The sequence below is a fragment of the Azolla caroliniana genome, unplaced genomic scaffold (genome assembly GCF_043228905.1).
Source record: "Azolla caroliniana isolate FFs.n. ecotype wild unplaced genomic scaffold, voAzoCaro1.0.p SCAF_8, whole genome shotgun sequence".
NCBI lineage: Eukaryota > Viridiplantae > Streptophyta > Polypodiopsida > Salviniales > Salviniaceae > Azolla > Azolla caroliniana.
In genome coordinates, this window is record NW_028230443.1 from 2,277,030 (window position 1) to 2,304,095 (window position 27,066).

Consider the following 27,066-nt stretch of genomic DNA (forward strand, 5'->3'; position numbering starts at 1 on the left):
ATGATCCCTTGACATTGCATATGCTCTAAACCTTCCAACTTTCATGAAGACCAGTCATGCTATTAATGCCTTCCATGACACCACATCACAAACTGAGATCTTATCGTATACATCTCTGACTTGATCTATCATACCACCTTTTGAATACATATCCATTAAATAAAAAGCATTACTTTCCATTGCCCTATTCCCATAAATATGTGCATGTATTTGTTGTCCATTTTCCACAACTTTCAGTTTAGCACAAGCTTTTGGAAGCACAGAAACAACATAATCTCAAGGTGTTGCGTATGTACAAACCAAACTTTCCCTGCTGCCCTAACAATTGTTTCCTTCAACATGTATGGGCTTGCATTGCGTTGAAGTTCTGAATCGTAGACTTCTGGATATATTAATTCAGAATATACTTCGCCGAATACAACAAACCCCTGCAAAAGAAAATGCTTCTACTTTCCTCGTCCCCTCATGAAAGTCTGCCTCAACCCCCAACAACGTCATCACTCATCCTTATCAAAACAAAGAAAATATGCTTCCTTTTCCCCAACCAACATGTCACTGATTACCACCAATGTCCACATCAACCATCTCGCCGTATCATAGCAAATCCTGTACATACCAAACCAAAACATAATGACACTACTCTCTTAATCCCCTCATGAAATTACGCTTCTTCCTCCGATATCATCGTCTCTCATCCTTTACCAAAATAGACAATTTTCTTCGTTTTCCACATCAACAATCTGTTCGTTTGCCACTGAAGTCCTATACAAACAAAAAATAGAGTGAATGTGCTATCCTCATCCCCTCATAAGAACACTGCTTTAGCCCCCAACACCACCATGATTCACTCATCCTTAAAAAATAGACAATTTGCTCCAATGACCACATCAACCATCTTGATTTATACCACCGAGAACCTGTTCCAAAAAACAGAATGAAATTACTCTCCTAATCCCCTCATGAAATTATGCTTCATCCCCCTACACCATAGTTAGTCATCCTATACAGAAATAGAATGTGCTTCATTTTCCACATCAACCATTTGTTTGTTCACCACATAAATCTTGTACAAACAAAATTAGAGTGAATGTGTTGTCCTCATCCCCTCATAAAAATTTGCTTCAACCCCGACAACACCATCACTCATCCTTACCAAATAAAAATGCTTCCATGACCACATCACCATCTCACTGTATACCACTAAAGTCCTGTATCTACAAAAAACTTAATGAAACTACTATCCTAATGAAAAATTAATGTGGACTTCCTATTAAGTCATGTTGTGTTCAGTATGAATGGCGTTGATGGCAGAAACAACCAACGAGGTGGAACATAGTTCCACTTAACATCCTCACCTGCATCCAAGATAATAGGAATAGCTGACCAGACTCTTCTAATTCTCCTTCTTTTCCGGTTAGCTACATTTCCAAAACCTTTATAACGATCATATTCACCTTTAACTGTATTTACCAATAATTCCCAAAAAGACTTAACTTGATCCACAACATTAGTTTGTTCATCATTATATATTTTAGAACACATCACTTTCCAAATAATCCATATGGCCAAAGAGGAGATAATGTTCCAAACATAACACCTGGAAAAGAACTTGACTCCCTCCAAGGAACTTGATGTAACGTACACATGAAAACTTTTCACATGTAAAGTCAACGATGATGATAAAAAACTGTTTGTTGAGCCAACGTTCCCCAAAAAATCGTACCCCACGTGAATATAGTCGCCCTATACTTACGACCTAAAAGCCTAAGAATACGAGACCAAAAACATTTGGTCGTAACACATTCCCAAAAAGCATGATGCAATGTCTCAGATGCAAAACCACGTCCACACCTACCACATGATCGATCAAGTATTGTTCCCCTCAATAAAGCTCCTACTGGCAATGCATAATGAATCATTAACCATCGAAAATGCAATACCTTGCTCATACATTTAAGTGACCAAAACTGTTTCCAGGACTTCAACATATACGAAGATGACACATTACCTTCCTCCCAATAAAAATTTCCCCGTAAAGATATCGACTCTATCTCATTTAACAAAAAATTTCTACCCAATGCCACAAAATATGTGAAAAATGGAAGAACTTTCGTTTGCATAGTGTCATAATCCAATGGATCCCATTGCAAATCAGCAATTGGCCTAGAGTGTAAAACCCACATATGAGATAAGTACTTAGCAATTAATGGACATAGATACAGAGATATGGATGGTTGTGGTTGGCTTTCAATGTTCTCCGGATGAGGAGGAGCTATGGCCTGGATAACAAAGAAGAGGCTTTGAAGAACATAGTGAATGGAAAACTAGAGTACGGGGGATTGGGTAAATAGAAAAAATAGATCAAAACAAGGTACCAGAACGAGAAACAGAGCAGTAAAACGAAGCAAACAAATAGATCTCCCATCGGTGTCTAACGACCCATAACAAGGGTAGGTCCATGAGAGCCATGTTGGACATCTTTTGTTTGGTGGGGTTCCCATGTGGCTTGAACCAAAGGCCCAAGGATGATTAACTTTATTCAATGAATATTGAAATTGCCAAATTGACAAGGGTTAGAAAATCCCAAAATTTCAAATGTAAAGACACATATTTATAGATGATATCACCCTTATGACAAAAGAAATAATAAATATAAACATATATATAAATATAGACGAATGTATTTCAATCATACTTGGAGCCATTCCATGTATAAGTATGATAAGAATATTCACGTTGTCGTGAGGATTTTTGGCCATGGTGGGAAAACCCGAGCGGAACGATTAAACGAGATGCGTAACGTAGCACATATACTTATTAAATTCGTAACCTAGGAGTAAATAAGCAAATGTAAAGTGTAAGGTGTTTTACGAAAATTTGTTGAGTGTAAATATGATGATGTGGACTTGTGTGCACATGGGCACGTAGGAAAGGGGAGTACGTGGGGTTACAAATATGATGGGCAATGACATTGAAAGTATGAGGGGAGAGAGTTAAAGGCCCACCGTTAAGATCATGGGAGATATTCCCCATTAAAGGAAAGGGGATTTGACTCCTCTTTATGTAATGTGCCTCACCCCTTACTACTATAAAAGGGAGTGCGGGGTCACTTTTGGGGTTTTCTTTGGGGAGTTGCCATTTTGTTGTTTCGGGGTTGACCATTAGGGCTTCGGGTTTTAGGGTTTTACTATTCTTCTTCTTCTATCTAATTAGGGTTTCTTATAGTGGGTTGGTTCGGCCTACGCAACCATGGTTGTAATCGTTTTGTGGATTCTTAATATAGCTTCTTGATGTAACTTGTCTCTATTTTTCTCGTTCCTTGTTAATCTCCTATTCTTTCTCATTTCCTCTTGAGCTTGAAGGTCGTAAGGGTTTAGCTCCCATTTCTCCTCTACTCCCTAGTCCAAGACCCTCGCGGTCCCGCCTAAGATCCGACACGTACTCACGGATTTCCGCGACAACGTATGAGTATGACACAAATGGGAAGTATGGCTTGAACTATGTATAATACACACACATTCATTAAATCATACTCATACCCATACACATATACACTATTTCATATATTTATGCACATTCTCACAATCATATACATAATGAATTTTGTGTATGAATGCAAATCTTGTGTATAAATATTTTTGTATGGATGTGTGTGTTTATGAATGACTATCAACCATCCCCACATTCCTAATTTATCCGCGTATTATTTAATGAAGGTGTTGGGACATACATACAAAGGAGGACAATATAGCTGCAAACATGGCATTCGACCTACATATGCTCAAGTATGATCACCTTTGTAAATGCGTCAACCAATTACAACTAAGTGTACATCATTTTCCATGCCTGATACCAAGAACACATGTAGGTGCGATCACAGTTATTGTGTAGCACCCTGTCATTGTTGAACATGACATCTTGCTCGGCCTTGAATTGCACTGGTTTGCAAATTCTAGAAATAGGTGATTTGTTTATTGCATTATTCCCTTAACCTTGCCCATTTGTAGGATCTTGTTTGCAAATTCTAGGATCGTAACACTTGTAGGTGCGAAGGATCCTGACACTTTTGAACGTGACATCTTGCACAACCATGAATGACACTGATTTCTAAAATCTAGGTAGGTACATTGTTTATTGCGTTATTTGCTTAACCTTGTCCCTTAATATTAATTGCAAACAATATTTACATTTTTATAAATGCAATAGGGCTTGAGTTAATGAATCCATTAGGCCGACTTAAGAGAAAAAGGGTGGTGAAAGGTTTCTATTTCCCTACTTATAGTCATATTTTAGATAACTAGAAATTCTTTATTCTTTTGTTTTCTTTGGATAGGACATATTAGAGGTGTCCTAGAAGTAGTGATGAACAAGTTTTTGGGACAACCTCAAACCTACAAATTAGTGGTTCAACTTTTGCATGATAATATGTTTGTTCTCTCATAATCGAAGGTATTCTTGGTGTGATTGGTCTAGGAGGTGTGGTTGTGTTTAAAAAGAGGTTAGGTGACCTTTGAAGTCATACCTCTTAGCTTGAATGGAAACCATTAGAAGTAAGTGTACATGCTATAAAACATGAAACTTTACAATGACAGATATTTACCAATTAGAAATATGGAACTAGGGCATAAAAAATATATTTTTGCCAAGAGGCCAACCCTCGAGTTGAGTGGGGAGGACTCGGGAGTTCCAAGTGGGGGTTGAGGCATCCATGGTTCATGCACGATAGAATAGATCTTCAATGATATCGGCCAGGGGACGGAACGAGAAAGTGGTTTGGCAGGCCATTTGGTATTAGTGGGGTAAAAATCTTGATCTTGCAGGACTAGGACTTGGGCTGCTTGAACACTGTGTACAAGGACACGTTGAAGCCCGAGGTACTCTAGGGAGGGGTTGTGCTAGAGCCTAGAACTAATAGTTGGTTTTTTCGGCCCGTATAATTGAACGTGGCCTTGTTAGACACGATGGGAAAAAAGTGCAGCATTCGGAGCGGTGTGTGTTAGTACCCACGGCCACAACAACGATGAAGACTTGTTGAAGAGGGGTATTTGGGGAAATAATGGAAACCTCGGTAGAGAGGGGCATTTGGGGAATTAATGAAAACTCGTTAAATCCCACAAACGAGAAGAAGCTTTACAGAACTGCAGTCTGCACAGAGAGAGAGAGAGAGAGAGAGAGAGAGAGAGAGAGAGAGAGAGAGAGAGAGAAGGGATATGGCGAGCTCGAGGTTATTTCGATTCAACTCATCTTCACGCCTTCTGGCTGCTGTCCGATCTTCTTCTTCTTCTTCTTCGCCTTTCTCTGAGCTGAGATCTCACGCCATTCCTCCTCTATTAAACGGAAGCTCACATTGCAACTTCTCTGCTACAAGAGGCTTCAGAAGTGCTCGCCATGACGATTATAACAGAAGGTTTCTATCTGTTCCCCCCCCCCTATCACCTTCATTTGTCTATGTTTAGCTCATTTGATCTGAAAATTCTATACGTTTGATGATTTGCCATCTGTAAACCAAATTATGTAGAAAAAATCTTTCCAGATGTATTTAAGCTAGAAACATAGACAATTTTGTTTGCACTTTCATGGAACATCCAAGTTTGTGTGCACAGTTATGCAGCCAAATGTTTTGACAACTTATGATGAAGTGACACATTTTGCAAGAGTACGTAGGCAAAATACCTGGAAGATTATGTAATCATAATATTTTCGATTTCCTTTTTGCAAAAATTGCAATTGAACATGTATGAAGGATGCTGAAACTTGTAGATGTAAACACACTCACTTTGAGATGAATGAGTTACACAAAACGACCTTGTTTATAGCTAAAACTCATGTACGTCCTGACCATTGCAAGATACGGAAACTTGTAGACATTCTATGTTATGAAATGCATTACATAAGATGCAATATGTCATCAGTTGATTTTCCAAGCACATATTATGTAGTCAAAATCTTTGTCTCTTCAGAATTCAACTACTTTTTGACAACGATCCAAGCAAAACATGAAAGATGATGAAACACACCATTACACATCCAACACATGATATGTATGACATTTGTTGAAACTTGTAGATGCCCAAACAACCTTTGAGATGAAATGCATTATATGGTATTGTTGGCATCTGTCAACATGATGCGCATTCATGATGTAGCCAAATTCTTTCATTTTGCAGACCTAGTCTTCATTTTGAAAACAGCTGTGCTTAAAAACATGTGAAATGAAGAGCATCAGGAAGGAGCAATTGATCAGTTGTATAACATTGGTTTTGGAGTTTGCATCTTCTGTGGAAATCATGTTGAATATTGCCCTATTAGCTGTTCGTTGATGATTGAGGAGTATGATCTTTCAAGTTACTATAGTCATCTATTGAACTATGAACAAACAGCTTTGGGCGGTTACCTCTCTCTATTTAGCAGGAATTTAAGCTAATCCCTGTGTTGAAGATTTAAAGAGGAGTGAAACTACTTGATACACCATAGAAGTTTATCTTGTGATTCATCGAACTAATTTTATACTGGGTTGGCCTCCCCTGGATAGATAGGTGGGCCAAAAGAAGGATGCCTAAGGGAGACACTGTTTGCCAGTTTCAAATGTTGCATAAGCGAGAGCAAGTTGGTTATTCTGTGATTTAATATTTCGGTCAGTAAAATGTGGAGTTTGTGCATGTAGAAACTATCGATCCATCAATAATGAGGAGTCTTCCAATTTTTGTAAGCATTGGGGGGTTAAATTCACCAAATATTGGGTTCAAAGATGCTGAATGGGATATATCAAATTAGCATGCCTGGTAACTGACACATGGTTCCCATAATGAGCCCTTGTTACATAATGAATCTACTTACTAAGCTTCTTAAGAAATCAGAAAGGCCAATGTATTGCAATGTGTGACTCAATTGTATATTTTGATCACCACAGAATAAACTGAATCTGTCCTCTAGTATGCTGATGGGATACCTCCCCTTTTTAGATATATCTCACAATCGAGGAATATATTGCAACTCAGGACAAAAAGTAGTACTTTTTACTGAGGGTTCTCTTCAAGTGATTAGTCGGAATCAATTATTCCATCAATTTGGCTTGTGAAGACAAGTCTTATTTGAAAATCTCGATTTTATAAAGTTGAAACCTTGAATAAAAATCAGTGCTTTACACGCATGGAGGTCATGTAATATAGTCTAATTTGGTAGCATGACATCTGGGGTGGTGGAGGTCACAGGTTTGAATCCTGTTACTCTGATTCAGGAGAAAGAAGGCAAAAGGATACAAAGTAGTGTCAATTATATTTGTTGAAGTAATATATAAGTGTGATATCTCTTATGTACAGAGAAGATGAGAACCTTTGGCTATGTCCAAGCTATGAATGTTTGGATTTTGCATTTGAACCCCCTCTATTCCATGTTTCTAGTATTTCACTTCAAAATATCTGGTAGTAATTGAGTGCGAGGCCTGGCAATGTTTATTACTTAAACTTAGATAGGTTTAATTTAGGTCCAAGATACACAGTGGATATCCATATTGAAAACATTCCTTATAATCACACTGTGATGTTGGACAATGAAGTTTCGGCGGGTGTAAATGCGTGCGATTTTTAATCATGGTATTATATACCAGAGTGATAATTTAAATCAATTATTTATAAGATGTGTTTTTCCTGGCTAGAGGAAATTCTTATTTCAGGAAACACTGTTCCTATAGGAATGGCGGTTGAAGAGATGCTTGTTTATCTGAAGTTGGAAGAAAAGGAGGTTCATTTGACTAGAAGTGATTATAAAAATATCACGAAATAGGATATCTGGTTATTGGAGGAATATTGAAACTTCATTCATAATTTAGCTTTTCATAAAAAAAATCTAGGAAAGGTTCGATTGAATAAAAGCAAATAATAGTTGACAAAATACATTAACTAATAGATGACTTCATCTATCCAATCAACAAACTGGACCCATGGATTGTAATGATTCATTAGATATGAATAGAATAAATGAATTCACAGTTTACAGTTTTTTTCATACTTCAGGGGAAGTCACAATAGAGAAATTATTATATTAATTCAGAAGCAATGATTGGGGCAGTGGCTCATTTTGGTCATCAGACCCAGGATTAGAAACCCAGGATGTCATCCTACCTATTTACAGAGCAGAAGGGTGTTGATATCCTCAATCTGACTGAGACCACGCCTGTCTTGTGTCTGAAGTCTCTGCAATTCATCATTTTATGCTGCAGCAGAAGGTAAATAAATCTTGCTGGTTGGTACAAAATATGAGGTAGCTGATCCAGTAACATCAGCTGCAATATAATCTTGCTGTCACTACGTGAATGAAAAATAGTTTGGTTGTATAACAAATCGGTTCAGTATAGAAACATGTCTTCATAAGTTCCAACATCTGTAAGATGGAGACGATATAGGAGTATTCAATTGACTTCCCTTGAAAGAGGCAGCAATTTTGAAGAGATAATCACTTTGTCTCAAAATATATCTGGGTGGAATTCAGTATATGTCTAATTTATCTGATGTTGTGACAATAACTGATCAACATGAATAATCTATTGCCCTCTATGAATGAATCACTCTTAATATTCCCACAAATTGTGTTATCGATTTGGATCATATATGTCATGGATATTCAGAAATTTTCCATATTCAAAAAGTTTTGAGATGAAATGCAACATATACATTGTTTCATATGGAATTCATCACCAAAATCTTTGCATTTTCGGAATTTGATGCCCAAATGACTGTGATTGAAGTTAAAAATGCAGGAAAGATGCTGAATCTTGGAAGTTTTGAGAGATGAGAATTGGATGCATAATACACAATTTAAACTTAGTGTAGGACATTCATGTTGAGTTCTTTTTCTCCACATCTTCATTTAACTCAGTTAGCACATAAATTTACTCTCTACATACTGAATATACATGATGAAGTGTGCCATGGTTGATGTCAAAATCTTTGCATTTTGCAAGCTTTGTCCTTTTGGCAACAATTGGACTGAAAACCTATGCAAATTCTGTCACTAGTAGCTATTTAATGATATTTCAGGTAAATGTGCCATACATGATAAGACTGTAGTTTAAGGGAGGGATGTCTTTTGAATTCTTCTCCTCTAAATCTCTGTATGGCTTATTTAAAACAAAACCCAACTAGTATTAACATGAAACCCAAGATTGGGAAACCCTTCAATCTAGAGCCCTTGTTAAAACTTCAATAAGTAATTGATGAAGGGTATGTACAATCAAAATTGGCAAAAAGCAACTGTGCTTCAAAAATTCATGAACAACTGAAAAACCAATGGAAAAGTAGTTCACAAAACCTCATGGGCAGCTGGTGTTATTTAGTTGATCTGAGTCTGATATTTCTGATGGGTAGATTCATCATTTCAAGTTATTGATTTGTCAAAATTATGACATTCATTTGTATGATGGATGGACTTGTAAATTGTTCTCGAAATTACAAATTTGTTGCTTTCGAATATTTTTTCCCTCTATGTTTCATTAACTAGGGCTTTCCATTATTGAAGGTTTGTGCTGTCCACTCCAACAAATTGGGGTATTCGAATTGTTCCAGAGAAAACTGCATATGTTATTGAGCGTTTTGGAAAATACTCTAAGACATTGGATCCAGGTATTCATTTATTGATACCTTTAGTAGACCGGATTGCGTATGTGCACTCCTTGAAAGAGGAAGCAATCACAATACCTGATCAGAGTGCTATTACGAAGGATAATGTTAGCATTTCAATAGATGGTGTTCTCTATGTCAAGGTGATGTAGTCTGGTAGACTGTGCTCATTGTCTGTGAAGGATAGATTGTGGATCTGAACATTTTAACCCGTTATTGTAGATAGTGGATGCTCTCAAGGCATCTTATGGTGTTGAAAATCCATTGCATGCTGTTATACAACTTGCTCAGACTACAATGCGTAGTGAGTTGGGTAAAATTACATTGGACAAGACTTTTGAAGAAAGGGATACACTTAATGAGAAGATAGTGGTAAGTGTCCTTTGTAAATATTCAACATAAGTTTTTTAAATTGCAGGATTGTTTTTTTTATTTACTCGGAATGCTGTTTAGAATGATATACATTACTGAATAAATGCCATTATATGAATTAGATATTTCCTTCAATCTTTATATGGGAACTATGTATCTGAAACAGCAGAAAGTGAATGGATTAAGTAGGCATGTCAAGGATATTAGAGAGAGGGTTTTGGTTTTCCTTAATTGCACAACTCCTGTACCCAATCCATATACGAAAACCGGTTTCTCAACATGACAGTGTATGCATACCTTATAATGTCATGATGTTGCAAATTCATAATATGCTGAGAACTTCAGAGACAAACTTAATATGTGTATGAATATTATTGCCACAGCGTATGGATCTCAGATCTGGTACTTTTTAGGCTTCCTACTTGTACTCATATCTTCTGGACATTACTTGGTAATGGTCGTCTTTTACTATTATTCCATATCTACAATCTCTACCTATATAACCATCAACCCATAGATCCTCTTATCTTGACAATTCCTCACCGGCTAAGTGGCTGAAATATCTCTGCTTTAGGTGATGGTACCTTTCTCTGGGGTCCCAGTACAGGCATGGAGAAATTTGTAATTCCTTATTGCAAAGGTTGTTACTGGCAGCATATAAAGATTTGAGCCTGTAGGCCCTCTTCTTCTTACCAGTAATAATAGTCATTTCTTGCATGTCTGCAAGAAAACAATGTAAAAAGCATAGTCATTTTATTAGTGCAGATATTCACTTCATGTTAATGCCTCTTTAGAATAATAAGACGTACAACTGTAAACTGCTATCATCTTCTCCCAGGAAGCCATCAATTTGGCAGCACAGGCATGGGGTCTCCAATGTCTACGTTATGAGATAAGTAAGTTTGCTGTTAACCTCATCTCTTGAATAACTTTATTGTTTTCTTAGATAATCTGATGTGAGTAAAACATACTGAATGTTTTGTAAGGAAGTTTATTTACTCATTGTTCCAGAGGATATAACTCCACCTGCTGGTGTTCAGCAAGCTATGGAGATGCAAGCAGAAGCTGAGAGGAGAAAGCGAGCCCAAATCCTTGAATCTGAAGGTAAAATGCTATCTCTGTTCAGTTTTCTGTTTCAGAACTTGAAACATTTAACTTTTCCTATGTCTGTTTGCAAGCTTGAGATTACTAATCTCTAATCAAATGTGCAGGAGAAAGGCAATCTAATATTAATATTGCAGAAGGTAATTATTTTGTCTCAAGACAGGTTTAAGTTGGTAATATGTCCTGTTCTGAAATGTTTACGTGTGCATGCTGGTTTAAAATGAAGATTATCCAATTATTTTTTGAGTAACTTTCTTTTGCATATTCTTAGGAGAGGGTAGGTCCATTGTTATCAAAGCTGAGTCTGCTGCAAACGGATTACGTCAGATAGCAGATGCCATTAAAGAGACTGGAGGGCAGGAGGTGATCACTTTTTTATTTATATTCTAATGGTTAATGGCATCATTGTGTATATGCCCTGTTGATTTCTGGTATTGACATCACCTTTAGTACATATAATTGCATGTTAAAATCGATAAATCGATAGCTAGAAATCCCTTATGTCAACATGGGTTCATCTCCCCCCACCCTGGACAATTAATTTTTGCAAATTAATAAAATCTGATAACTGAGAAATTGTCTTTTGAAAAGAATGCATCTGCTTAACCATTCCATGTGGGATCATGAATGCCCATATGTGGCCCTGAGCATCAGTTTCCTGGCATATACAGTAGAATTATCTTTCATAAAATTTGGTGGATTCTATGCTTGTTGTGTTCCCGACAGATTAATGTGTGCCAAATTGTTTCTTGACAGATTTTGTGTGCTAAAGTTATTGTTTCTTTTGTACAGGCAGTGGCATTGAAGATAGCTGAGCAATATTTAGATGCATTCAGCAATATTGCAAAGGAGGTCTGTTCCTGAATTCATAATTTCGATATTTCTGCAGTACATATATGTATTCTCAGTAGCTAAGTCGTCCGTTTAAGAAATATAAATTGCACATAAGGTTAGGTAAATGAAAAAGAGAAATTGTGGTCCTGTTTTGGTTTATGTGGAACAGAACAGTCCAATTGTCCTAACCAAGACATATATACTTACGAGGTCCTAACAATCGGCAATGGTACGGTTCGGTTTGAGTGTCAAAACCGAACCGTTTAAAATTTTTGAAACTTGAACTGAACCGAACCATGAAACCGTTAAACTGAACCTTTTAAAATAAAATTCAAACAGTTAAACCATTAAAGCGTTAAAACTGTGGTTTCATGGTTCGGTTTTTGTTTTCAACTTAGGTCAAAATTCAAGTTTTAAAATTTAAAGATTTTTCTAAAATGTGAAAATAAGGCTTGAAAATGAAAAAATTGTTTAAAAATAATAATTTAATTTTTAAAAAAATTTAAAACCATTAAACCGTTTGAACCACAGTTTCTAACAGTTGAAACCGAACCAAACTGTTTCAAAAAACCTGAACTTGAACTGAACCGAACCAAAAAATTTAAACCGTAAAGCCGTGGTTTTGCAGTTTGGTTCAGTTCAAACCGAACTGTTGCCGACTGTTACAAGGTCCTGTGCAAATAGAATCTGTTAGATCCTCCTTGTTTGATATACAGTGTTTTCATCCTTCGCAAATTATGTTTTGTGGTTTAATAGATGAACATAGAGCATGTCTAGTATTGTCTGTTATGGTTCGTTCTTCATTAGAGTTCTCTTGAGAATTTGTATAACACTTTAGGAACTCCTGAAATAATGCCTAATGTTCTCATACGCGAGATATTCTAGAAGGACAAGTCCTTTTGTTTCTGGCACAATGAGGCAGCAGAAGTCACACATCATCTTTCTCTGCTCAATATTCATTCAACTGCCAGTTCCTATGCACGTCTTGTCCTCTAGAGAATGGATGTCTGGATATGAGCTTGTGTCTCGGCCAGTTACCCTAGGTAATGTTTCCCAATATTGAGTATTAATGCAGCTGCAATAGTACTCGAACATAGATCTATCTTGGGAAGTTAACCATTTTGTGGAGGTTTGCAATGTCGGTGAATACACACACACACACACACACACACACACACACACACACACACACATTTTATCATCCACATAAACTATGCACACATTTTATTGTCCATATAAACTATGGGGCCAAAAAGTGAATCATTTTTACATAGTGTATATGCGGAATTGAGTAGTGACTCTTGATGTTCTAGAATTTTATTAATGGATGTTGCAATTGAGAAAGTACATTTGTAATTGTGAGAGGAATGTGTGTTAGAGAGGTCGAGGTTGAGTGTGTGTGTTTGTGTATACAGGGAACAACCATGCTTCTCCCAACCAATGCGGGTGATCCTTCAAGTATGGTAACTCAAGCTCTGACAATCTTCAAGAATATTGTTAACCCCAATGCAACACAAAGTCCATCTGTGGAACAGAAAAGAGATGGTTCTAAAGACTGACACTTTCAATCGATGAATGTCTACATGATCTTTTGCCTCCCTTGTGATAACAACATGAATACTTTCTTATCTTCAGAAGAAATACACATCTGAACACACATTGTCGGTGATCATAAATATTCCCTTCAAGTCGGGAGTCGAGTATCAAATTTCTGCATTTTTTTGTAAAGAAAGAAGGCCCCGCGCATTAATTTTTTGGTGAGGGCAATTAGCAGTTTAATTACACCAAGCAGGATATGGAGGTGTAAGCCTTCATGTAAAAGTTTTTTGTGCTGTTTAAATACACTGTATAACATCCTCTACATTAATATTTTGTGGTTTAAAGATTAGTAGAATTTTTTTGTTTGTCAAAGCCCTTTCCTACCATTTTGAGATTTAACAGTGGATTTTGCATGCTATTCTTAGCTGCTGCACTTTCTCTACATTAATATTTTGTGGTTTAAAGATTAGTAGAATTTTTTTGTTTGTCAAAGCCCTTTCCTACCATTTTGAGATTGCATATTTAATCTCTTAACCTGTAGTTTACTTTGCGATGCCCTTGTTCATTAACTCATAGACCTAAAAGCTCTATGACTTGTTTTGTTTTCTGGTATTTCAAGACTATCTTTTCAAGATTTAATTTCCAATGACTTAAAGAAAATAAAATGCTCGCATATTCTAGCAACTATGATGAAGCATTGATTTTTGAGAATGATTCGATAATTCGTGAATGCAATAGAATCATTAGTTTGTAAGTCATAAATTTGTTTCATATGTTGCAATATATCTAATATGTAGATTAAAAAAAAAAAGAGGCAGGTACTAAATAAACATCTTGATGTCAAGAAAACATATATATGATTAGTGGTGAGATTAATTTGATGATGATGATGATGATGACGATCAATGATGTCCATTTATTAATGGATGTATATCTATATATTTAGCGGATTGATGGGTTAATTGAGTAATCAGTGGCTGATGATTGATTAGCACTCGAATATTGGAGTCATTGATGATTTTAAGGAAGTGGCTAGCTACTAAATGAGGTGGTCAAGGATGGAAAAACAATGATTAGTGATGGAAGTGGAGTGATCGACTCCATTCACTCATGTGTATATAAGATATGTAAGGTGTATATGTGAAAGAAATGTTAATTCTTGCCTTTGTTAGTATGCACTTGAGTATGGGATTATCTAAGTGAATTAGTGCACGTGGTGTATATGTATATACATAGGAATGTTTGTTAGAAGGGCAAATATGAGTATAGGTGTGTAAGGACAGGTGTACCCACACAACTCAAATGTTGATATGTAAATGTGTATTTTAGTGTGGACATAAGCGCAAGCTTAACTTTAAATGTAAGCATTACAGTATAATTGTACGTATAACGTAGGTATGCATATGTTTCTTACGTGTGTGCTCTTTATATGTGTTATGTTATAATGTGTGTATGTGTTTGAGTGTGTATGGGATATGTGCAAGTATAAGTGTATGATATTTTGCTTGAAGGGTAGATTTAGTGTGCATATGTGTAGTGTATTGGTAAGGAGGGATATTTGGGAAAAGTAAGTGAGAATTAAAGAAGAGGGGAAAAAACAAAAATACAAGGTCACGTGGGAAAAAAGGTACAAAGAAGTGAGAGAGAGAGAGAGAAATCAAGCTCGGGTGACGTCAAGTGACGTATTTGTTTGCATGGCAAGGACACTTGTTGTTGCAACAATGGTGACTAGCAGCAAGTGGCCAAGGAGCAGACAAGTGACGATGGTAGCATACAAACGAGGCAACTCGTCATAACCAGCAAAGTCAAAGGCTACCTTCGAAGGTAGCCTTCCTTTGACTAAAGGCTAGAGTCGAAGGTAACTTGGGCCCTAGGATCAAAGGCTCCTCCTTTAAACAAATTACAAATATACCCTTGGGGGTTCCCTCTTTGGACGTGGAGTTCGGTCGATGTAGTGGGTTTGAGTCTTGTCATCCAAAATTTACACGCTCCCTTGTAACTTTTTGCTTAGAGGTCAAATTTGAGATTGGAAATTCCATCAAAACCCTCAAGGCAAAATGTTTGTGTTGGCATGGTGAATTTTTCGATATGGAAATTTGAGTTTCGTCTTTAAATTTGTCAATTAAGCTCCAAAATCATGTAACTTTGAACCTGAGCTCGAAATTTTGAGATGAAAAGTCTAGAGGGTTCCTCATTGGATCTTGATTAATGTAAATACAAGATTCACAAGAAATAATTGAATATAGATACCAAAATCACAAATATACTAGTTCTTGAGTAGATAGATGTAAACAAGATTATCTCGACTCCGTTATATGGAGTGGCTTCAAATATAAATAGATAAAGACGATAGAAATATAAGCTTTTGGGTAGAGCTTTGAATGAAGAGCCTTGAGTTTCGGTGCAAGATCCCAATAAACGATGGCTTCATTGCCTCTTGATGTTGTCGGTCTTAAACACCCTCTTGATTAGCAACCTCGAGTCCATTTGAAATTATGGCAGCACATCTGCTTTGATCTAAAATTTGACCCCCTTATAATGAGTTTTCGTCTCCCTTTTTAGGGCTCTAGAGCTCCTCAAGTAAATAAAAATAATAACTGTCTTTTTTAACATGCACCTGATTGTTTTCACCTTACATTGACTCCTTTTGCTTGTAATCCAATCATGATTCATGACTCAAACCCTCGACCTTATTTATAATGTAAGCTCTTGGCAATTAAGCCAACTCTTTTTGCTATTTTTTAATTTCATCGCCTTTTATGTCCTTATTATACTTGCCCTATCCTCTAGTCCAACTCATTATTTCCGTGTGTGATCCCCATATCACGACAATGTTGTCAAGGACCCTTATCAAAATGGTGAAAAGCACAACATCATGTAAACTGTCTATGTCTATATTGTGGTGGGTTAGGAGACATAGCGATAAATTGTCTGATTGATAAATATTCAACTAGAAAAAGATTCACCGTGGGAACAATTTATAATTTAGCACCAACGCAACTCAAGGTTCTTTTATCTACTATATCAATGAAAACTTAGCAAGTGGATTCATTCGACATTCCGAATATCTTTGGGTTGCTTCATTTGGTTGTAGATTATCGAGGATTAAACAAAAACACAATTCGAAACATGTATGCCTTGCCATTAGATTGAACTCTTTTGGAGCGCTTCAATGGAGACTTCGATCACACCAAGGGAGACTCGTCCCACAATGATGGCCTACTATGCAAAGAACATTTTCATGAACTTCTCATGATATGGATTCATAAAGGTACACTCAAGTCTATGTGGCTCGATAGTGCTCACAAAATCCATGTGTCTTATGGAAATTTTGTCATAAACCCTAGAGCCCAACACAAGTTTGTCGAATTGAGCATGCACTATTGAAGGGGATTCTAATCAACCAATATCTAAGAAAGATGGATATGCCAAATATTGGCCAGATGGACGCCTTTTCAAAGCAAGCCTAATGAATAGTACCCAAATGGACACCTTCTCATAGCAAACCAAATAAGTATTGCCCAAATGGACATATTTTCGTAGCAAGCCAAAGTAGTGCCCAAATGGACACCTTTCCAAAGCAAGCCAAAGTAGTGCCCAAATGGACACCTTTCCAAAGCAAGCCAAATAAGTAGTGCCCAAATAGACAACTTTTCATAACAAGCATAATAAGTACGTTGTGCCCAAATGGACACCTTTTCATAGTAAGCCAAATAAGTAATGTCCAAATGGACACCTTTTCATAGCAAGCCAAATAAAGAGTGTCCAAATGGACACCTTTTCACATCAAGCATAATAAGTACATTGTGCCTAGCAATCAACAACAGTTTGGTTTGGTTTGGTTCAGTTTGAGAGTGTCAAACTCAAACTGTTTAAAAATTTTGAAACTTAAACTGAACCAAACCGAACTACTAAGTCGTTTAAACCGGACCGTTACAAAAAAATTCAAGCTCAAACCAAACGGTTTTAGAGACTTTCAAACCTTTAAACTGTTAAAATTGCGGTTTTCAAGTTATGTCAAAATTCAAAATTTCACATTTTAATTTTAAAAAATTTTAAAAATTTCAAATTTTAATTTCTCAAAATTTAAAGTTTTTTCTTAAAATATCAAAATTAGGCTTAAAATGCTCAAAATAATAGGGTTTAGGGTTTTCAATATTTCAAATTTTAATTTTTAAAACTTTAAAGATTTTTCTTAAAATATCAAAACTAGGCTTAAAATGCTCAAAAAAATATTTAAGAAAATTATTGAGTGTCAATCCTAGACCGCCGAACCATTTGAATTGTGGTTTCAAATTCGTTCTAAACCAATAAAGGCTCGAACCGAACAGATATACCCCTGAACCAAACCGTTTACAAAAACCTAATACCGAATCGAACCGTTTACAAAAACTTGATCCTAAACCGAACCGAACCGAACCGATTAAACCGTTAAGCCGTGGTTTCGCGGTTCGGTTTAGGTCAAACCGGACCATTGCGGATTGTTAATTGTTTTCATAGTAAGCCAAATAGATTAGTGCCCAAAACGAAGATCTAGTTCAGAAAAGAGTACCGAATCACATTTCCCTCCCTCTGTTTTCTAGGGTTTAGGGTTTAGGGTTTAGGGTTTGGCTTCCACAGTCATAAATTCCTTTGTCCACTCATGTTTTCATCAGAGAAAGGCTGAATTTCACACATGTTTCTGGCCCTCTGTTCCCGTGGCAAAGCGTGAGTGAGTGAGCTGTATCCATGCATTTTTGTTCACTCGGAATTTGGTTCCTTGTTGAAATCAGAAGCTGAATTCTTGCGAGAAGCCTAAGTAGCCGCTTTCGTCCATCGAATCAATCGATCAAGTGAAGGAGGGTGGGAGGCTGGGCAGCCATAGCTTGATCCATGTCTGTGCTTCCTTGCTTCGATCTTGCACCAAGAAGAAGGACCTTCTGGCAGGAAGAAGAGCCCACTCCTTCATCATCTCTTCATGTGTTGACCACAATTTGCTGCTCTGCAATCTCCTCCTTCACATGTATGGAATATGCCGGTCACTTCAAGAAGTACTCTCTGTCTTTTCTAATATGCTTGAGCATGACAACTTTTCATGGAATTTTGCCATCAAGGCTTATTCGTCACATGGGGAATGTGTCATGGCTCTCCAACTTGCGAAGACTATGGAAATTCAAGGATTTTTAATGGATAAGTATATATTTGCTAGCATTTTGAGTGCTGTTAAGCATCGATCGGATGTTGGAATTGGCTTGTTTTTGCATTCTTGTTTCTATAGAACAGAATGTTGTGAAGATAGTGCTGTTTGCACTGCTCTTATCACTATGTATGGTAACTGTGATCTGTTAGAACGTGCGAGGGATGTTTTTGACAGTATGAGAAACCATGATATCATCACTTGGACGGCTATGATTGCAGCGCTTTCGCAATGTGGTTATGGAAATTTTGTTTTTTGCGTTTTTAATTGTATGATGCATCGAGGTTTGATCCCAGATGTGGTTTCTTTCATTAGCATTCTAGATGCTTTTGCAGGGGGTAGCTCGTCACATCTTCAATGCAAAATTGTGCATTTTTATGTACTGAGTTGTGGTTTTGACATGAATGTGGTGATTGGAACTGCACTTGTGAATATGTATGGTAAATCAAGCTGTTTATTGAACGCACAAAGAGTGTTTCATGGCATGAATGAGCGGAATGTAGTGACATGGAATGCGATGATTGGATTGATTTCACGGAATGGAGGAAGTCAAGATGCTTTACAAATATTGGAGCAAATGGCACAAGAAGGCGTTTTGCCAAATAACGTCACATTTGTCAATGGGCTTGATGCTTGTAATTGTTCCTTAGCCATAGGTGCAGGTAAGAGGATCCATGCTTCTATAGAAAGAGAGAGGGCTTTTGGTGGAAGTATTGTTGTTGAAACTGCTCTGGTTAACATGTATGGACAATGCGGTGAGCTTGCTTGTGCTTGTGAAATTTTTGAGAAAATGCTTGATCATGATGAGATTGCACTTATCAGCATTCTGTCTGCCTGTGCTTCTTGTAAAGCTCTGGCTGAAGGAAAACACTTGCATAGCTATGCTATTTACGTTGGTTTTGAATGCCATGTTGTCTTAGTTACTGCACTCATAAACATGTATAGTAAATGTGGAAGCCTCAATGATGCCCAACGGGTGTTTGATAGGATGCCAGAGAGAAATCTAATCTCATGGAATGCAATCATTGCAGCATATTGTCAGAATGGAATGGGAAAACAATCACTTCTCCTTTATGAGCAAATGCATTTGGATAACACAAGGCCTGACGATGTGACTTTCCTTTCTATACTCTCTGCATGTAGCCATGCTGGGTTGCTAGAAGAGGGGTTACAAATCTTTAATTCTATGAAATGCGATTACCATATTACCCCAAATGTTGATCAATACAATTGTATGATTGATTTGTTTGGGAGGACAGGTAGGTTAAAAGAGGCAGAAGATTTGATATTAAATATGCCAATTGAACCTAGCGTGGCCTCGTGGACCACATTACTCGGTGCATGTAGGAAAGAGGTAGATGTGGATCGGGGGGAGAGAGCTGCATTTCGGCTTTTTGCTATTAGTCCAGAAGATATTGTGCCATACGTTATGTTAGCAAACCTATATGCTGTAGCAGGAAGAGGTGATGATGCTGAGCATGTCATGGCAATGATGAGGGAGAAGGGTTTGAAAATGCAATTAGGAAAGTCTTTAATACAGGTCAATGATAATAATACTAAGTTTTCTGTGAATGTTCAAACACGTATACAAATGGAGGAAACCTATGCACAGAAAAATAGTATTATCACGTTGCTTGAAGGTACAACATAACATACTCTTGAAGTATCATTTAGACTGCATGGCTCCAGGTGAAAATGTTGACCATTTGTTTTGGGACGTGTGACACCTCTTTTTGTCCAAAAAATATGCCAATATGGCCTGTATGTCATTCCATCCTGACATCGATATCGGTGATTTAGGATCAGGGAGTAACAATTAAAGATCCTGATGATTTTCATCATTTCAGATATGGGAATTGTCCTTGTAGATCTAACATGTAAATATCTCGAGAAGTTTGTGACATTCTAAAGTGACTTATTCTTGATTCTTGGTGTGGGTTATTAGAATATTTGTTTGTGGCAATAAATTGGAAATGTGAGCCTAAATGTAAATGTGTTTCTGAGAAACCCCAAATGGAGATGTTTCCAGACTACAATGTGGGTAGCTAATTTGTTAAATTCGTGTCAGCTATCATACATTTGTATTCACAGCCATTTGGAAGTTTGATTTCTTTAGAAAATCTCGAAAAGAAAAAGTTCAGTCAACAAATGTGGCTAAGTGTTTCTGATGGCCTATAGTGAGTGTTGAATTCCTTAACACTTATCCACATCTTGATTGAAAAAGTTCTTGAGAGATTCGATGATACTAAGTGTAAGGCATTCAACACTCAACTCGTAAGTCATTTTAAACTCAATTTTGAACAATGCCCCATACGTGAGAAAGAGCAAGAAGAAATGAAATAGATACCATATGTTTCTACATTTGGCACTTTAATGTAAGTTGCAGTATGCACGAGGCGTGCATTGCTCATGCAATTGGTGTAGTAAATTGTTTTCTCTTGAATCCTAGCAAAGATCATTGGGTGGAGTAGCTACTGAGATCAACGCCATCAGGAAGCAGTGAAATGAATTTTCCGATATTTGAGAAGCACTTCTAGAGTGTCTAAAATTTGGTGATAACTAAACTGCATTAGATGGATACAAAGATGCATACATGGTTGGTGACTTTGACTCTAGGAAATCCACATTACGGTATTTAATTATTTTGTAGGGGGAACATTCTCTTGGCAATCGAGACTTCAAAAATGCATGGCATTATCCACAACAAAGGCCAAGTACATTGTTGCCACAGAAGCTTGTAAATCAATGTTACAGTTGAATAAAAACCTACGTGAGTTGGGCTTAGTGTAGAAAGGTATAATCTACATTGTGATAGTCAAAGTGTCGTACATTTATGTAAGCACTCTTCTTTCCATTCCAAGTCTAAACATATTCATGCCCAATATTATTGGATCTAAGATGTCATTGAAGAAAAGCAAATGCACATTGAGAAGCTTCATATCGATGAGAATGGTTGTGATATGATGACAAAGTGTTTGCCAAGGGAGAAGCTAGAAGCTGGCAAAATAGAAATCAGGCTTGGTTGTGCCTCCCCACTTTGAGATGGAGGGGGAGAATTGTGGCAAAATAGAAATCAGGCTTGGTTTTTCTACTCAAATGGAACCCACAGGCCACAACTATAAAGATAATAAGTAAAAATATGGCTATTTGTGTAATTTCAGCACTACTTTTTACTTATTCTTTATATGCCACTACCGAGGGTAACACAAAAAGAAAATGTTGAAAATAAAAAAGCAAAGACCAGAAAACTAGAGTGTGCGACAAAAGAGATAGATAGATAGATAGATTATATTATTGTCTTCAAAGGTCAAATATGACCTATGAAACTAACAATATTATATTTCACATGATATGTGTGAAAGTGAGTAGTGGCTCTCGATGTTCAAGAACTTTGCCAATGAATGTTGCAATCGAGAATGCACATTGTGGTTGTGAGAGAAATTCGTGCAAGGATTGGGCTTGGTTGAAGATGTGTGGAAAGCATGGTCGAATATGATCAAAAGCAGAACATTGTATCAAAGTGTGATAATCAAACTCTCGAACTTGTTTAGGGCAAAGTGTGCATAGTCGACCACCCTCATCACTTGTGCCCCAACGCCCCATCTCATATCACAATGCATATGAGCTAAGCCGCATGGAAACAATGGTTCGAATAGAAGCCAATGGAATGGGCTCTATCATGTATTGATGTGTACAGTTTCCCTATTCCGCGAAGAATATGGTTTTGCAGTTAGGTGTGTGACAAAATTTTGCTTTTATGGATCTTTTTGCTTGCTTCCCATGTGATTCTAGGAAGTCGATGTGAGGGGCATTTTTGAACCTTAAGCATGTATTCAACAACCCTTTCCATGGCCAAGATCTCAATGGGAAGTGATCATGTCTCAAGGAGGAGGAGGATGTATGGTGTTTGCTTCTTAACTTGTAGAAACTTTGTAAGAAAATGTTTTTGGACATTTTCAAACTCTTTCCAAGTAGATTTAGGGATGCTACCACCCCATACTTCCACCCCATAGAGGAGCACCGGTGTCACCAAAGTGTCGAAAAGGTATTTCTTGAGGACCCAACATTTAATATCTCGACGATTGCATGTGTTCTCAAATGCATAATATGCACGCTTTCCCACCTCTAAGCAGTATGTAGCACATTCATTCCATCTATGATTTGAAGGAACTTCAAGGCCAAGATATTTGAAGCTTTCCACACATTTAAGTGGCTCATTATTGTACATAATGCATGGCTTATCTCTTTCTTGGCTCAAGATTCACAAACATAATCTTTGTTTTAGAGCTATTAACACTTAATTTCGTATGTATGCAATTTTTTTCCAATGCCTTCATAAGCTTTTGCACATCTCCTAAAGTATTTGCAAAAAGCACTCAATCATCCATATATAGTAAAAGCATAATGACAACATTCCCAATTGGCAACCATTTCTTCAACACCTTCCTTTACAAACTTGGCAACCATTTCATCCAATTCATCAATGCATAGACCAAATAGAGTTGGTGAGAGTGGGCATCCTTACTTCACACCAATAGTGCTATCGAAAAAATCTAAAATTTTATCGCTCATACGCACACAACATATAACCTTCTCATATATTCGGGAGATTGCAAGCATATATTCACTTGGCACCTTGAGTTCTTCCATTCACCTTTCTTAAATTCTATGAAGCAACAATATAAACCTTTACCTCCAAGGCAACTTTCCTCCATTAATACTCGAAGGGTGACAAGGTGATCAATGGTGCTATGGTGTTTTCAAAAGCCAACTTGTCCATAAGCTCTCTTACCATTTTTTTCAGCCCATGCACTTATCTTTGATTCCACTATACATCCAAATAGCTTTGCCATTAATGAGCCAACCATGATGGTTCGATAGTTGTTTACGTTATTTACATCTCCACCTTTATGTAAAGGTTTGATCCAATTTGTAGTCTAATCATATGGCATACCATGTTGCAATGCATGATTAAACATATCTCTTATCTATGCATGTGCTTCCTTTCCCGTCTATTTGAGCATTTCAGCCTTTATACATTGAAAATTGCTTGTCTTTCGAGAAGCCAATTTCTTAAGTCCTATGCTTATATTTTCGATTGTAAAGGAGACATATGTGAAAGAGAGTCATAACACATCATCTTTCCGGCAAGAGATAGCTCATATAGATTCTTACAATGCATAGACAAGTCAAGAAGAGTAAGTCATCATAACTCTCAACACGTTTCCCCTTTAGATTTCCCCAAAATTTAGCACATGCATGCGATTTCTCTTGTGTTTGGAGAAATTGTTGAGTAACTTCCCATATTCTTCTCTTTCTTTGAATAAACCTTTTGTACTCATGCAAATGCTTTTGATAATTTTCCTTATCCTTAACTACATCCAAAATCATAAGGCGCTTTTGAGCTTCATGACATTCTTTATCAAACCATTTTTTCTTTGAACCATATTTCTTGATGCATTTCCAAGATGTGTGCTTGGTCGAAAAACATTTGTTTGTACATGAGAGAATGACTTTCTTAAAAGCTTCCCATTTGCATTTTAGTGTGGCACCATATTGTATCTTTGTCATTTGTAACATATCCTCAACCATCTTGGAGTACGTGGGCACTTGCTTAAGGTTCATCCTCAAGTGGGTTTGTTTATTATCTTCAATGACCTTCTGACAATCAAACCTATGCATACATTTGAGGTCAATACATAAAACCCTATCATTGGATTCTGGTGTCCATTCACCAAGTGAGAACTTATGTATACGATCCAAAATACCTTCAGAAAGTAGAACATAGCCAATTGCACTATTTCCATTGTGTTTTCTACATGTAAAACCATTAGTGTTGGGCCACAAGGAGACACCATTTGCAATAAGCAATTCGGTATTATTGCACATTTGTAGGAGTAACTTCCCAAATTGGTCTGGATCTTTTTAATCGTTAGAAGAGTAGTTATACATTTGTATGCCCGAGTCTTGCATCCTTGAGATATGTGGCATGAAAGATTGTTGTGCATCAATTTTGAAACTTCTTGTAAGGGCATTTATGTCATGAAAGACAATAACTTCCTCTTTGGATTTAAAATAAGAAATATCATGTTCTAGATTGGCAAAACATAAATGATTTCTATATTCTTCTCTTGATTCATCACATGCATAATAGATGAGTTTGATACCATGACTTCGTTGTGCATACATTTTTCATCTCACTTACATCTCACCGCAACGCATCCATTTTTTCTTCTTTTAGTGCTTCCTTTAACTCAATCTTGTTGAGGCTCTCATCTATTTCAACGGAAGCTCTTCTACATTCTTGAATCTCTTCTTCAAGTTTTGCAACCATTTTCTTAAGGCCTTCATTCTCAATGACAACTATTTGGAGCTTAACATTCTTTTTCATTAGTATCCTAATCTCTTCACCTTGTTTGTTTATGGTTTCTTGAGACAATATTGATTTCAACTAACATCAAACCGCTACATCTGTCATCTATGAAAGACTCCTCTTCTCCATCGTTCTACTTCGATCTTGCACACTACCCACATATACAAGGGGCTTCCTACCTTCTTCTTAGTGCTACGTCAGAGTAGGTGTGAGTGTAAGTAGGACATCAAATGGTGATATCGAGGGTGGTTTGATTCTAATGTAATCTCAAGGAGACATGTTCCAAACATCCACTGATTCCAATTTCTTTTTGCTTTCATGTGTATGGTGATAACGTATTTTCACTTGGTACCAAATTCCAAGTTTCTTGTAAATTGATGGTTTAGTGATTCCACTGTGATGGTGATGAAATTTTGAATACTGACATTGTCATTCAATTTTTAAGACTAGTATGCCCTAAATGCAATAGGGAGTTTTTGTATTTGCTTTCACATATTTATAATCAACTGAAATTAAAGGAAAAAGAAAACAATTTCATTTCATTAGGTTATCCTTTCGATTGGAATTTGGACGCCACTTTTTCCCATCAATATGCTACTGTACCTTTTGACACTGACAAAGTATCTCTGATGCAACACATCAACTCTCAAGAATGCATTAAAATGCATCTCCAAGAGTTTCCATCCATTGAACCTCTTAATCACAATCAATATTGGCCAATCATATCCTCAATAGAGCCCATCAATATTCTTTCATATAATACCCATTGAAGCTTTTTTATAGCCCATGATAGTGTCAACCATATTTTTGGCAATGGATGTAGGTTGTTTTGTATCTTTGTTGTGAGATGCATAAAAAAATTAAATAACGGCCATGGGAGTAAGTGACTTGTCATTGACTCAGTAATATTATGTTGATGAAGTGCTTTACTATATCCTCAATTCATCAGGCCTATGACATAATTACCCTATATAATGACCTTTCAATTATCTCTAATCACTATTGTTTTTGAGAGGCTATTATTACAGAGAATGCAAAGCATACTTGACACAATGAGGAAAATATACTAATATGCTCTATTGTTTTTGAGGGGGTTAAAATACAACTAAACATGAACAAGCAGCCCATAAATGGTATCGTGGCATGTTTGACCCAACATTTTGTAGTCATCATGTGTTGCTAAAGTTTCCTCCATTCTTTGATATCATGTATATTTCAATTATCAAATTTAATCGTGTGATCAAATTCTAGTCACGATTTATTGTTAGATCTATCTCTCTAATTGTAAATTTTGGATAACTTATTCTTTTCCTAATTCAATATGTATATGGCAATGACAATGATCTAGTACATACTATTTTTTCTCGTATTTTCGCGCCAACTAAACTCAAAAGATAACAATTTGAGAATTGTTATCAGTGTATTGAACATAGATCTACTTTTTGTTCTTATGAATTGGAAGTTACGAGGGATCATATTGTGCCTAGAAGAATACAAAGAGATCATATTCCCTTTCAAATGTCTAATTACCATAGAGTCAATCCATTAAGGTGTTTTACAATATTGTACTAGATGAATACAAATAGACGATTACAATCAAACAAATTCCTAAGACAAGAAGATTCATCTTGGTAATAGGCCCAATGTTTGTTTATAAAACTCGGCCATATGATATTTTTAGATGTAGACAAATGTTTCTTAGCCTAAATTATTTTTCTCAAGTTTTGGTTCCCTATTTTAGGTAAGTGGAATTTTAATAAGCAGACAATGAAAAAGAAGAAAAAGAATCAACATAAGTTGCATTCCCTCAACACAAAATAGAGACCAATTTTCGTGTGTGTTTTTTCGTGGGGGGGGGGGGGGGGTCCATGACATAACTATGTATTAGATCCCATGAATATGCTATAGATATGTATGAATGCATGCATTAGATCCATGAATATGCCATGGATACATATACATGATATGTATCTATGTATCTATCTATAGATATGTATGTATGCATGCATTAGAGCCATGAATATGTCATGGATACATATGCATGATACAATGTA

At 36.7% G+C, this 27,066-nt stretch overlaps 2 protein-coding genes across 2 annotated transcripts; both read left to right on the plus strand.

The window, feature by feature from the left end:
* The first annotated feature begins 5,158 nt into the window (after positions 1 to 5,158).
* Positions 5,159 to 13,780, plus strand: LOC147860736 (uncharacterized). Its single transcript, XM_087323568.1, has 9 exons — positions 5,159 to 5,407; positions 9,514 to 9,757; positions 9,837 to 9,986; positions 10,825 to 10,882; positions 10,998 to 11,090; positions 11,198 to 11,230; positions 11,362 to 11,453; positions 11,883 to 11,942; positions 13,340 to 13,780. The coding sequence occupies exons 1-9, from the start codon at positions 5,211 to 5,213 to the stop codon at positions 13,481 to 13,483; spliced, it is 1,071 nt and encodes a 356-aa protein (XP_087179694.1). The 5' UTR covers positions 5,159 to 5,210; the 3' UTR covers positions 13,484 to 13,780.
* Positions 13,781 to 18,030: 4,250 nt separating this feature from the next.
* LOC147860737 (pentatricopeptide repeat-containing protein At4g35130, chloroplastic-like) lies at positions 18,031 to 20,568 on the plus strand. The gene has a single exon (XM_087323917.1). The coding sequence runs from the start codon at positions 18,464 to 18,466 to the stop codon at positions 20,288 to 20,290; it is 1,827 nt and encodes a 608-aa protein (XP_087180043.1). The 5' UTR covers positions 18,031 to 18,463; the 3' UTR covers positions 20,291 to 20,568.
* Positions 20,569 to 27,066: the final 6,498 nt, after the last annotated feature.